The sequence below is a fragment of the Pristiophorus japonicus genome, unplaced genomic scaffold, assembly GCF_044704955.1.
Source record: "Pristiophorus japonicus isolate sPriJap1 unplaced genomic scaffold, sPriJap1.hap1 HAP1_SCAFFOLD_582, whole genome shotgun sequence".
In the NCBI taxonomy this organism is placed as follows: domain Eukaryota; kingdom Metazoa; phylum Chordata; class Chondrichthyes; family Pristiophoridae; genus Pristiophorus; species Pristiophorus japonicus.
The window spans coordinates 280880-295265 of NW_027254491.1; the positions used below are offsets into that span (position 1 = coordinate 280880).

Genomic DNA, 14386 nt, shown 5'->3' on the forward strand with positions numbered 1-14386 from the left:
AGAGGGAGCTTTACTCTGTATCTAACCCCCTGTAACTGCCCTGGGAGTGTTTGATGGGACAGTGTAGAGGGAGCTTTACTCTGTATCTAACCCCCTGTACCTGCCCTGGGAGTGTTTGATGGGACAGTGCAGAGGGAGCTTTACTTTGTATCTAACCCCCTGTACCTGCCCTGGGAGTGTTTGATGGGACAGTGTAGAGGGAGCTTTACTCTGTATCTAACCCCCTGTACCTGCCCTGGGAGTGTTTGATGGGACAGTGTAGAGGGAGCTTTACTCTGTATCTAACCCCCTGTACCTGCCCTGGGAGTGTTTGATGGGACAGTGTCGAGGGAGCTTTACTCTGTATCTAACCCCCTGTACCTGCCCTGGGAGTGTTTGATGGGGCAGTGTAGAGGGAGCTTTGCTCTGTATCTAACCCCGTGCTGTACCTGCCCTGGGAGTGTTGATGGGACAGTGTAGAGGGAGCTTTACTCTGTATCTAACCCCCTGTACCTGCCCTGGGAGTGTTTGATGGGACAGTGCAGAGGGAGCTTTACACTGTATCTAACCCCCTGTACCTGCCCTGGGAGTGTTTGATGGGACAGTGTAGAGGGAGCTTTACTCTGTATCTAACCCCCTGTACCTGCCCTGGGAGTGTTTGATGGGACAGTGTAGAGGGAGCTTTACTCTGTATCTAACCCCCTGTACCTGCCCTGGGAGTGTTTGATGGGACAGTGTAGAGGGAGCTTTACTCTGTATCTAACCCCCTGTACCTGCCCTGGGAGTGTTTGATGGGACAGTGTAGAGGGAGTTTTACTCTGTATCTAATCCCCTGTACCTGCCCTGGGAGTGTTTGATGGGACAGTGTGGAGGGAGCTTTGCTCTGTATCTAACTTCGTGCTGTACCTGCCCCGGGAGTGTTTGATGGGACAGTGTAGAGGGAGCTTTACTCTGTATCTAACCCCCTGTACCTGCCCTGGGAGTGTTTGATGGGACAGTGTAGAGGGAGCTTTACTCTGTATCTAACCCCCTGTACCTGCCCTGGGAGTGTTTGATGGGACAGTGTAGAGGGAGCTTTACTCTGTATCTAACCCCCTGTACCTGCCCTGGGAGTGTTTGATGGGACAGTGTAGAGGGAGCTTTACTCTGTATCTAACCCCCTGTACCTGCCCTGGGAGTGTTTGACGGGACAGTGTAGAGGGAGCTTTACTCTGTATCTAACCCCCTGTACCTGCCCTGGGAGTGTTTGATGGGACAGTGTAGAGGGAGCTTTACTCTGTATCTAACCCCGTGCTGTACCTGCCCTGGGAGTGTTTGATGGGACAGTGTAGAGGGAGCTTTACTCTGTATCTAACCCCCTGTACCTGCCCTGGGAGCGTTTGATGGGACAGTGTAGAGGGAGCTTTACTCTGTATCTAACCCCCTGTACCTGCTCTGGGAGTGTTTGATGGGACAGTGTAGAGGGAGCTTTACTCTGTATCTAACCCCCTGTACCTGCCCTGGGAGTGTTTGATGGGACAGTTTAGAGGGAGCTTTACTCTGTATCTAACTCCCTGTACCTGCCCTGGGAGTGTGTGACGGGACAGTGTAGAGGGAGCTTTCCGCTGTATCTAACCCGTGCTGTACCTGCCCTGGGAGTGTTTGATGGGACAGTGTAGAGGGAGCTTTACTCTGTATCTAACCCCCTGTACCTGCCCTGGGAGTGATTGATGGGACAGTGTAGAGGGAGCTTTACTCTGTATCTAACCCCCTGTACCTGCCCTGGGAGTGTTTGATGGGACAGTGTAGAGGGAGCTTTCCGCTGTATCTAACCCCCTGTACCTGCCCTGGGAGTGTTTGATGGGACAGTGTAGAGGGAGCTTTACTCTGTATCTAACCCCCTGTACCTGCCCTGGGAGTGTTTGATGGGACAGTGTAGAGGGAGCTTTACTCTGTATCTAACCCCATGTACCTGCCCTGGGAGTGTTTGATGGGACAGTGTAGAGGGAGCTTTACTCTGTATCTAACCCGTGCAGTACCTGCCCTGGGCGTGTTTGATGGGACAGTGTAGAGGGAGCTTTACTCTGTATCTAACCCCCTGTACCTGCCCTGGGAGTGTTTGATGGGACAGTGTAGAGGGAGCTTTACTGTGTATCTAACCCCCTGTACCTGCCCTGGGAGTGTTTGATGGGACAGTGTAGAGGGAGCTTTGCTCTGTATCTAACCCCCTGTACCTGCCCTGGGAGTGTTTGATGGGACAGTGTAGAGGGAGCTTTACTCTGTATCTAACCCCCTGTACCTGCCCTGGGAGTGTTTGATGGGACAGTGTAGAGGGAGCTTTACTCTGTATCTAACCCCCTGTACCTGCCCTGGGAGTGTTTGATGGGACAGTGTAGAGGGAGCTTTGCTCTGTATCTAACCCCGTGTCTCTCTCTGTGTTTCAGTGGGAACTGGCCCAGGAAATGATGAACGGGACGCCGGTGCACATGTACCGCGACTGTATGTTGGACGCTGGCCGTTCCGGCGAGCACTGGCTCCGGAGCAGCTGGATCCACCGCGGCGTGGCCCGGCGGGTGTTTGCCGAGCTCTGGTTCACGGTGCGGGACTGCGGCAGTTTGGAGCCGGGGGCCGGCGCCCCACCCTGCCGGGAGACCTTCGGACTCTACTTCCTGGCCGCCCCCACTGACCTGGGCCTGCGCTTCCGGCCGGCGCAGTTCACCAAGATCGGCATCTTGGCCGGCCGGCAGAGCTTCACGGCGGGCGACGTACGGGCCGGACGGGCGCGGCTGAACCGCGAGGCGCGCTCCTTCGAGCCGGGGGCGCCCTCCTCCTCCTCCTCCTCCTCCGCCTCCTCGGGCCTGTACCTGGCCCTCCGCAATGCCGGGGCCTGCGTGGCCCTGGTGCGCGCCCGTCTCTCGTACCGCCGATGCCCGGCTCACCGGCGGGGGCTCGCACGCTTCCCGGCCACCGTCTGCCCGCCGGCCGGCCTGCTGGAGGTGGGGGCGCTCTGCCCCCTGCACGCCCTGGCTCTGGGCCGGCCCCGCCTCCACTGCGGGGCCCAGGGGGGCTGGCTGGTGGCCGTGGGCCGCTGTGTGTGCCGGGCCGGCTACCAGGAGAGCGCCGGGGCCTGTCGCGGTGAGTAACCAGCGGTGGCGGGGGTTGGCCAGGGGGGGGGGGGCGTTTAACGGAGCGCGCACAGCAAGATCCCATCGCCACGGCCCTCCCGTCGCCTGCCCCTCCCTTCCCCGTCTCGCCGGCCACCATTGTGGCATAGAAAGATCCCATTGCTGCTCCCTTCACCCCCTTCCTGTCTCGCCGGTGACCATTGTGGCATAGAAAGATCCCATTGCCACTCTCTGCCCCCCTTCCTGTCTCGCCGGTGACCATTGTGGCATAGAAAGATCCCATTGCCGCTCCCTTCACCCCCTTCAACTCTCGTTGGCAACCATTGTGGCACAGAAAGATCCCATTGCCGCTCCCTTCACCCCCTTCAACTCTCGTTGGCAACCATTGTGGCACAGAAAGATCCCATTGCCGCTCCCGTCACCCCCTTCAACTCTCGTTGGCAACCATTGTGGCATAGAAAGATCCCATTGCCACTCTCTGCCCCCCTTCCTGTCTCGCCGGTGACCATTGTGGCATAGAAAGATCCCATTGCTGCCCCTTGGCACAATTTGACTCTCGTTGGCGACCATTGTGGCATAGAAAGATCCCATTGCCCCAACCACCCCCCCTACTCCCGTTGCGTGCCCCTCCCCTTCACCTCTCGTTGGCGACCATTGTGGCACAGGAAGATCCCATTGCCCCAACCACCCCCCCCACTCCCGTTGCGTGCCCCTCCCCTTCACCTCTCGTTGGCGACCATTATGGCATAGAAAGATCCCATTGCCACTCTCTGCCCCCCCCTTCCCGTCTCGCTGGCATCCATTGTGGCACAGAAAGATCCCATTGCCACTCTCTGCCCCCCTTCCCGTCTCGCCGGTGACCATTGTGGCATAGAAAGATCCCGTTGCCCCAACCACCCCCCACTCCCATTGTGTGCCCCTCCCCTTCACCTCTCGTTGGCGACCATTATGGCACAGGAAGATCCCATTGCCCCAACCACCCCCTACTCCCATTGCGTGCCCCTCCCCTTCACCTCTCGCTGGCGACCATTGTGGCATAGAAAGATCCCATTGCCACTCTCTTCCCCCACTTCCCGTCTCGCCGGCAACCATTGTGGCACAGAAAGATCCCATCACGCCCCCTCTCTTCCCTTCCCCACCAACCCCCCCGCCCGCTTTCACTGCTGAAGGACATGGACCGGGCTAAGTGAGCGGGCAGATGTTTGGCCGATGGAGTGTAACGTTGGAAAGTGTGAGGTCATGCACTTTGGCAGGGAACTAAAAAAAAAAAGTCCAAGAGCAAGTTGTTATTTAAATGGAGAAACTCTCGCCCCAGTGAGCCCTGACTTTGGTGCTTGGGAAAAAGTTGGAGTGCAACGTTAAGGAAGCAATAGCAGGACATTTGGAAAAGCAAAGCTCGGTCAGGCAGAGTCAGCATGGGTTCTTGAAAAGGGGGAAGTCATGTTGGGCACAGTTGCGGGAGATCTTTGAGGATGCACCGGACAGGGTGGATAAAGGGGGAACCGGTGGATGTGGTGCATTTGGACTTCCAGAAGACATTTGACAAGGTGCCACACGAAAGTTTATTGCACAGGATCAAAGTTCGCGGGGGTTGGGGGGTTAATATATGAGCGCGGACAGAGGATTGGCTAACGAACAGAGAACAGAGAGTCGGGATAAATGGATCACTTTCCGATTCGCAATCAGTGACCAGTGGGGTGCCGCAGGGATCAGTGCTGGGCCCCCAGCTATTTACAATCTGTATTAGCGACTTGGAGGAGGGGACCGAGTGTAATGTAACCAGGTTTGCTGGCGATACAAAGACAGGAGGAAAAGCAATGTGTGAGGAGGACACAAAATCTGCAAAAGGACAGAGACCGGGCTCAGTGAGCGGGCAGAAATTCGGCCCATGGGAGTATAATGTCGGGAAAGTGTGAGGTCACGCACTTTGCCAGAAAGAAAATCGCAGAGCAAGTTATTATTGAAAGGGAGAAAGATTACAAAGTGCGGCAGTACAGCGGGACCTGGGGGTTACTTGTGCGTGAAACACAAAAGGATAGTACGCAGGTACAGCAAGTGATCAGGAAGGGCCAATGGTATCTGGGCCTTTATTGCAAAGGGGGATGGAGTATAAAAGCAGGGAAGTCCTGCTCCAGTTACACAGGGTATTGGTGAGGCCACACCTGGAGTACTGCGTGCACAGTTCTGCTCTCCGTATTTACCAAAGGACGTACTTTGCTTTGGAGGCAGTTCAGAGAAGGTTCACTCGGTTGATTCCGGGGATGAGGGTGTTGACTTATGAGGAAAGGTTGAGGAGGTTGGGGCCTCTACTCATTGGAGTTCAGAAGAATGAGAGGTGATCTTATGGAAACGTATCAGATTATGAGGGGGGCTCGACAAGGTGGATGCAGAGAGGATGTTCCCACTGATGGGGGGAGACTAGAACTAGGGGGCATGGTCTTAGAATAAGGGGCCGCCCATTTAAAACTGAGATGAGGAGGAATTCCTTCTCTCGGAGGGTTGTAAATCTGTGGAACTCGCTGCCTCAGAGAGCTGTGGGAGCCGGGACATTGAATATATTTAAGGCAGAGATAGACAGTTCCTGAACCGATAAGGGGACGGGCAGGGAAGTGGAGCTGTGTCCATGATCGGATCAGCCACGGTGGTGTTCAATGGCGGAGCAGGTTCGAGGGGCCGTATGGCCCCCCTCCTGCTCCTGTTTCTGATGTTGTTATGTAACTCTCATCAATCCCTAACGTCGAACTTCACAGCAACATGGAAAATAAGAGCAGCAGTAGGCTATTCGGCCCCTCGAATCTGCACCGCCATTCAGTATGATCAGGGTTGTCCCTCAACCCCAACACCATATTCCCAAGGCTCTGTACAACTGCAGGAATACATCCTTCCACCTGTCCTCAAACCCTCTCGCAATGAAGGCCAACGTACCACTTGCCTTAATAACTGCTTGCTACACTTGCGTGTTGGCTTTCAATGACTGGTGTACAAGGACACCCAGGTCCCTCTGCACATCCACACTTGCCCTGGTCCAATATCGACCTCAAACGTCTGCTTAATTATTTCCCCACTGACATCCCTTTACGTCCCTCCTGAAAACCTGCCACCTTGACTAAGTTTTCAGTCATATGTCCGAATATGTCCTTTCTGTGACGTCACGATCCTGTGAACTGCCTTGGGTGTTTCATTCATGCAAAGTGTTGTCAGTGTATCTAACCCCGTGCACCTGCCCTGGGAGTGTTTGATGGGACAGTGTCGAGGGAGCTTTACTCTGTATCTAACCCCCTGGACCTGCCCTGGGAGTGTTTGATGGGACAGTGTCGAGGGAGCTTTACTCTGTATCTAACCCCCTGTACCTGCCCTGGGAGTGTTTGATGGGACAGTGTAGAGGGAGCTTTACTCTGTATCTAACCCCCTGTACCTGCCCTGGGAGTGTGTGATGGGACAGTGTAGAGGGAGCTTTACTCTGTATCTAACCCCCTGTACCTGCCCTGGGAGTGTTTGATGGGACAGTGTAGAGGGAGCTTTACTCTGTATCTAACCCCCTGTACCTTCCCTGGGAGCGTTTGATGGGGACAGTGCAGAGGGAGCTTTACTCTGTATCTAACCCCCTGTACCTGCCCTGGGAGTGTTTGATGGGACAGTGTAGAGGGAGCTTTACTCTGTATCTAACCCCCTGTACCTGCCCTGGGAGTGTTTGATGGGACAGTGTAGAGGGAGCTTTACTCTGTATCTAACCCCCTGTACCTGCCCTGGGAGTGTTTGATGGGACAGTGTAGAGGGAGCTTTACTCTGTATCTAACCCCCTGTACCTGCCCTGGGAGTGTTTGATGGGACAGTGTAGAGGGAGCTTTACTCTGTATCTAACCCCCTGTACCTTCCCTGGGAGCGTTTGATGGGGACAGTGCAGAGGGAGCTTTACTCTGTATCTAACCCCCTGTACCTGCCCTGGGAGTGTTTGATGGGACAGTGTAGAGGGAGCTTTACTAAGACTATAAGAACATCAGAAACAGGAGCAGGAGGGGGGCCATACGGCCCCTCGAGCCCTGCTCCGCCATTTAATACCACCGTGGCTGATCCGATCATGGACACAGCTCCACTTCCCTGCCCGCCCCCTTATCGGTTCAGGAACTGTCTATCTCTGCCTTAAATATATTCAATGTCCCGGCTTCCACAGCTCTCTGAGGCAGCGAGTTCCACAGATTTACAACCCTCCGAGAGAAGAAATTCCTCCTCATCTCAGTTTTAAATGGGCGGCCCCTTATTCTAAGACCATGCCCCCCCTAGTTCTAGTCTCCCCCCATCAGTGGGAACATCCTCTCTGCATCCACCTTGTCGAGCCCCCCCCTCATAATCTGATACCTCTCCATCAGATCACCTCTCATTCTTCTGAACTCCAATGAGTAGAGGCCCAACCTCCTCAACCTTTCCTCATAAGTCAACCCTCCCCTCATCCCCGGAATCAACCGAGTGAACCTTCTCTGAACTGCCTCCAAAGCAAAGTACGTCCTTTCTCAAATACGGAGAGCAGAACTGTGCACGCAGTACTCCAGGTGTGGCCTCACCAATACCCCTGTGTAACTGGAGCAAGACTTCCCTGTCCCTGGAACCATTCTGCTAACTTCTCTTTGAACCCTCTACACAGCCTCGTAAACCTTCCCAAAATGTGGAGCCCAGTCCGTTCCCTCAGCCCTAATCTCTGCAATTTTCTTCCCAAATCTTATCCGCCTCTCTCGCTCTCTTGGCTTTAAACCCTCCTTAAAACCTGTCTCTTTGACTAATCGTTTAGTCATATATCCTAATATGTATTTATGTTGCCCGGTGTCAATGATTGTTTGATATACGATCCTGTGAACTGCCTTGGGTGTTTAATTCATGCAAATTGTTGCTCGTGAATCTTACCCCGCGCTGTACCTGCCCTGGGAGTGTCTGATGGGACAGTGTAGAGGGAGGTTTACTCTGTATCTAACCCCCTGTACCTGCCCTGGGAGTGTTTGATGGGACAGTGTAGAGGGAGCTTTACTCTGTATCTAACCCCCTGTACCTGCCCTGGGAGTGTTTGATGGGACAGTGTAGAGGGAGCTTTACTCTGTATCTAACCCCCTGTACCTGCCCTGGGAGTGTTTGATGGGACAGTGTAGAGGGAGCTTTACTCTGTATCTAACCCCCTGTACCTGCCCTGGGAGTGTTTGATGGGACAGTGTAGAGGGAGCTTTACTCTGTATCTAACCCCGTGCTGTACCTGCCCTGGGAGTGTTTGATTGGACAGTGTAGAGGGAGCTTTACTCTGTATCTAACCCCCTGTACCTGCCCTGGGAGTGTTTGATGGGACAGTGTAGAGTGAGCTTTACTCTGTATCTAACCCCCTGTACCTGCCCTGGGAGTGTTTGATGGGGACAGTGTAGAGGAAGCTTTACTCTGTATCTAACCCCCTGTACCTGCCCTGGGAATGTTTGATGGGACAGTGTAGAGTGAGCTTTACTCTGTATCTAACCCCCTGTACCTGCCCTGGGAGTGTTTGATGGGACAGTGTAGAGTGAGCTTTACTCTGTATCTAACCCCCTGTACCTGCCCTGGGAGTGTTTGGGTTCTAGTATCTATTGCAGGTGTGTGCCTTGTGAGTTTTTGCATCAGTCAGCCATTGCCTGAGGGTTTAGCCACACCCCAGAGAGAGAGACACGGAGCGGAATTCATCGAAAACAGGCTTCAGTGTCGATCGGTGTGTGGGGGCGGGGGGCAGATGGAAGGTGATGACAGATAGGGAGGTGGTCATGACTGTTTTGCAAAGGTTGCAGTCAATAAGTTAAAGGTTTCTGCAGTAACTCTCTGACTCTGTGTCACTTTATCCCGCTGTGTGAATGTGTGAGAGAGAGAGAGAGAGAGTGTGTGTGTGTGTGAGCGAGAGAGAGAGAGAGTGTGTGTGTGTGAGCGAGAGAGAGAGAGAGAGTGTGTGTGTGAGCGAGAGAGAGAGAGAGAGAGAGAGAGAGTGTGTGTGTGAGCGAGAGAGAGAGTGTGTGTGTGTGTGAGCGAGAGAGAGAGAGAGAGTGTGTGTGTGAGCGAGAGAGAGAGAGTGTGTGTGTGTGTGAGCGAGAGAGAGAGTGTGTGTGTGTGAGCGAGAGAGTGTGTGTGTGAGCGAGAGAGCGAGAGAGAGAGTGTGCGTGTGTGAGCGAGAGAGAGTGTGTGTGTGTGTGCATGCGAGATTGGACTGTTCATCTTCATTATTATCATCGGCAGTCCCTCGGAATCGAGGAAGACTTTCTTCCACTCTTAACACGAGTCCTTCGGTGGCTGAACAGCCCAATACGGGAACCACAGTCCCTGTCACAGGAGGGACAGATAGACGTTGAGGGAAGGGGAGGGTGGGACAGATAGATGTTGAGGGAAGGGGGAGGGTGGGACAGATAGACGTTGAGGGAAGGGGGAGGGTGGGACAGATAGACGTTGAGGGAAGGGGAGGGTGGGACAGATAGACGTTGAGGGAAGGGGGAGGGTGGGACAGACAGTGGTTGAGGGAAGGGGGAGGGTGGGACAGATAGACGTTGAGGGAAGGGGAGGGTGGGACAGATAGACGTTGAGGGAAGGGGGAGGGTGGGACAGATAGACGTTGAGGGAAGGGGAGGGTGGGACAGAGAGACGTTGAGGGAAGGGGAGGGTGGGACAGATAGACGTTGAGGGAAGGGGAGGGTGGGGACAGATAGACGTTGAGGGAAGGGGAGGGTGGGACAGATGGACGTTGAGGGAAGGGGAGGGTGGGACAGATAGACGTTGAGGGAAGGGGAGGGTGGGACAGATAGACGTTGAGGGAAGGGGAGGGTGGGACAGATAGACGTTGAGGGAAGGGGAGGGTGGGACAGAGAGACGTTGAGAGAAGGGGAGGGTGGGACAGATAGACGTTGAGGGAAGGGGAGGGTGGGACAGAGAGACGTTGAGAGAAGGGGAGGGTGGGACAGATAGACGTTGAGGGAAGGGGAGGGTGGGGACAGATAGACGTTGAGGGAAGGGGAGGGTGGGACAGATGGACGTTTTAGGAAGGGGAGGGTGGGACAGATAGACGTTGAGGGAAGGGGGAGGGTGGGACAGATAGACGTTGAGGGAAGGGGAGGGTGGGACAGAGAGACGTTGAGGGAAGGGGAGGGTGGGACAGATAGACGTTGAGGGAAGGGGAGGGTGGGACAGATAGACGTTGAGGGAAGGGGAGGGTGGGACAGATAGATGTTGAGGGAAGGGGAGGATGGGACAGATAGACGTTGAGGGAAGGGGAGGGTGGGACAGATAGACGTTGAGGGAAGGGGAGGGTGGGACAGAGAGACGTTGAGAGAAGGGGAGGGTGGGACAGATAGACGTTGAGGGAAGGGGAGGGTGGGGACAGATAGACGTTGAGGGAAGGGGAGGGTGGGACAGATGGACGTTGAGGGAAGGGGAGGGTGGGACAGATAGACGTTGAGGGAAGGGGAGGGTGGGACAGATAGACGTTGAGGGAAGGGGAGGGTGGGACAGATAGACGTTGAGGGAAGGGGAGTGTGGGACAGATAGACGTTGAGGAAAGGGGAGGGTGGGACAGATAGACGTTGAGGGAAGGGGAGGGTGGGACAGAGAGACGTTGAGAGAAGGGGAGGGTGGGACAGATAGACGTTGAGGGAAGGGGAGGGTGGGGACAGATAGACGTTGAGGGAAGGGGAGGGTGGGACAGATGGACGTTGAGGGAAGGGGAGGGTGGGACAGATAGACGTTGAGGGAAGGGGAGGGTGGGACAGATAGACGTTGAGGGAAGGGGAGGGTGGGACAGATAGACGTTGAGGGAAGGGGAGGGTGGGACAGACAGTGGTTGAGGGAAGGGGGAGGGTGGGACAGATAGAGGTTGAGAGAAGGGGGAGGGTGGGACAGATAGACGTTGAGGGAAGGGGGAGGGTGGGACAGATAGACGTTGAGGGAAGGGGAGGGTGGGACAGATAGACGTTGAGGGAAGTGGAGGGTGGGACAGATAGATGTTGAGGGAAGGGGAGGGTGGGACAGATAGACATTGAGGAAAGGGGAGGGTGGGACAGATAGACCTTGAGGTAAGGGGAGGGTGGGACAGAGAGGCGTTGAGAGAAGGGGAGGGTGGGACAGATAGACGTTGAGGGAAGGGGAGGGTGGGACAGAGAGACGTTGAGGGAAGGGGGAGGGAGGGACAGATAGACGTTGAGGGAAGGGGGAGGATGGGACAGATAGACGTTGAGGGAAGGGGAGGGTGGGACAGATAGACGTTGAGGGAAGGGGGAGGGTGGGACAGATAGACGTTGAGGGAAGGGGAGGGTGGGACAGATAGAGGTTGAGAGAAGGGGAGGGTGGGACAGACAGTGGTTGAGGGAAGGGGAGGGTGGGACAGATAGATGTTGAGGAAGGGGTGGGTGGGACAGATATACGTTGAGGGAAGGGGAGGGTGGGACAGATAGATGTTGAGGGAAGGGGAGGGTGGGACAGATAGACGTTGAGGGAAGGGGAGGGTGGGACAGATAGACGTTGAGGGAAGGGGAGGGTGGGACAGATAGACGTTGAGGGAAGGGGAGGGTGGGACAGATAGACGTTGAGGGAAGGGGAGAGTGGGACAGATAGACGTTGAGGGAAGGGGAGGGTGGGACAGGTTTGCCGCACGCTCCTTCCGCTGCCTGCGCTCGGTCTCTGCACGCTCTCGGCGACGAGACTCGAGGTGCTCAGTGCCCCTCCCGGATGCACTCCCTCCACTGAGGGCGGACTGGTCTTTGGGCCAGGGACTCCCAGGTGTGGGTGGGGGATGTTGCACTGTATCAGGGGAGGGGTGTGTCCCTTGTAACGTTCCCTCTGCCCCACCTTTGGCCCGTTTGCCCGTGAAGGAGTTCGGAGTAGAGCGCTCGCTTTGGGTAGTCTCGTGTCTGGGGGGGGGACATGTGAACAATGTTGCCCTGCCCAGCGGAGCTGGTCGAGTGTGGGTCAGTGCTTCGATGCTGGGGATGTTGGGCCTGGTCGAGGACGCTAACGTTGGTGCGTCTGTCCTCCCGGGGGATTTGCAGGATCTTGCGGAGACAGCGTTGGTGGTATTTCTCCAGCGACTCGAGGTGTCTACTGTACATGGTCCGTGTCTCTGAGCCATACAGGAGGGCGGGGTATCACTACAGCCCTGTAGACCATGAGCTGGGGGTGAGATACCTACTGTACACGGTCCGTGTCTCTGGGCCATACAGGAGGGTGGGTATCACTACAGCCCTGTAGACCATGAGCTGGGGGTGAGGTGTCTACTGTACATGGTCCGTGTCTCTGAGCCATACAGGAGGGAGGGTATCACTACAGCCCTGTACACCATGAGCTGGGGGTGAGATACCTACTGTACACGGTCCGTGTCTCTGGGCCATACAGGAGGGTGGGTATCACTACAGCCCTGTAGACCATGAGCTGGGGGTGAGAGACCTACTGTACACGGTCCGTGTCTCTGGGCTATACAGGAGGGCGGGTATCACCACAGCCCTGTAGACCATGAGCTGGGGGTGAGGTACCTACTGTACACGGTCCGTGTCTCTGGGCTATATAGGAGGGCGGGTATCACCACAGCCCTGTAGACCATGAGCTGGGGGTGAGGTACCCACTGTACATGGTCCGTGTCTCTGGGCCATACAGGAGGGTGGGTATCACTACAGCCCTGTAGACCATGAGCTGGGGGTGAGGTACCTGCTGTACATGGTCCGTGTCTCTGGGCCATACAGGAGGGTGGGTATCACCACAGCCCTGTAGACCATGAGCTGGGGGTGAGATACCTACTGTACATGGTCCGTGTCTCTGGGCCATACAGGAGGGCGGGGTATCACTACAGCCCTGTAGACCATGAGCTGGGGGTGAGATACCTACTGTACATGGTCCATGTCTCTGGGTCATACAGGAGGGTGGGTATTACTACAGCCCTGTAGACCATGAGCTGGGGGTGAGGTACCTACTGTACATGGTCCATGTCTCTGAGCCATACAGGAGGGTGGGTATCACCACAGCCCTGTAGACCATGAGCTGGGGGTGAGGTACCTACTGTACACGGTCCGTGTCTCTGGGCCATACAGGAGGGTGGGTATCACTACAGCCCTGTAGACCATGAGCTGGGGGTGAGATACCTACTGTACATGGTCCGTGTCTCTGGGCCACACAGGAGGGCGGGTATCACTACAGCCCTGTAGACCATGAGCTGGGGGTGAGATACCTACTGTACATGGTCCGTGTCTCTGGGCCATACAGGAGGGCGGGTATCACCACAGCCCTGTAGACCATGACTGTTCTGTCGCCTGAGAACTCACATTCCGAGTGGAAGTAAGTCTCCCTCGATTCCGAGGGGCTGCTTATGATCATGATGACTTGCCTTTGATAAATCCGTGCCCCCTTTAATTTACTCGCCCCTACTTTCCCGAAATGCCGACGGGATGTGAGGCAGACTCTTGTCTCTGAAAGTGTCGCAAATGTGGTTTCCCCCTCCGCAGCATGTCACCCAGGATACTACAAGGAGCTGGACGGAGATGCACCCTGTACGGCGTGTCCAGCTCACAGCATCTCCCAGAGCGAAAATTCAACCTCCTGCCCGTGTAATGGGGGCTTTTACCGAGCCCAGGGGGAGTCAGCCAACCTGCCCTGCACAGGTAGGTACCGGCAGTGTAGAGGGAGCTTTACTCTGTATCTAACCCCCTGTACCTGCCCTGGGAGTGTTTGATGGGACAGTGTAGAGGGAGCTTTACTGTGTATCTAACCCCCTGTACCTGCCCTGGGAGTGTTTGATGGGACAGTGTAGAGGGAGCTTTACTGTGTATCTAACCCCCTGTACCTGCCCTGGGAGTGTTTGATGGGACAGTGTAGAGGGAGCTTTACTCTGTATCTAACCCCCTGTACCGGCCCTGGGAGTGTTTGATGGGACAGTGTAGAGGGAGCTTTACTCTGTATCTAACCCCCTGTACCTGCCCTGGGAGTGTGTGATGGGACAGTGTAGAGGGAGCTTTACTCTGTATCTAACCCCCTGTACCTGCCCTGGGAGTGTTTGATGGGACAGTGTAGAGGGAGCTTTACTCTGTATCTAACCCCCTGTACCTGCCCTGGGAGTGTTTGATGGGACAGTGTAGAGGGAGCTTTACTCTGTATCTAAGCCCCTGTACCTGCCCTGGGAGTGTTTGATGGGACAGTGTAGAGGGAGCTTTACTCTGTATCTAACCCCCTGCACCTGCCCTGGGAGTGTTTGATGGGACAGTGTAGAGGGAGCTTTACTCTGTATCTAACCCGCTGTACCTGCCCTGGGAGTGTTTGATGGGACAGTGTCGAGGGAGCTTTAC

The 14386-nt window shown here is 55.5% G+C and overlaps 1 protein-coding gene across 1 annotated transcript in view; it reads left to right on the forward strand.

Moving 5' to 3' along the window:
* The window catches only part of LOC139255061 (ephrin type-A receptor 1-like), a gene marked incomplete at its 3' end in the record, with an annotated part of 44910 nt that overhangs the window by 1479 nt on the left and 29045 nt on the right, over positions 1-14386 (forward strand). Inside the window, exons 3-4 of the mRNA XM_070873868.1 lie at positions 2403-3093; positions 13550-13705. Of these exons, the coding sequence (XP_070729969.1) occupies positions 2421-3093; positions 13550-13705 (829 nt within the window). The remainder of the gene's footprint in view (positions 1-2402; positions 3094-13549; positions 13706-14386) is intronic.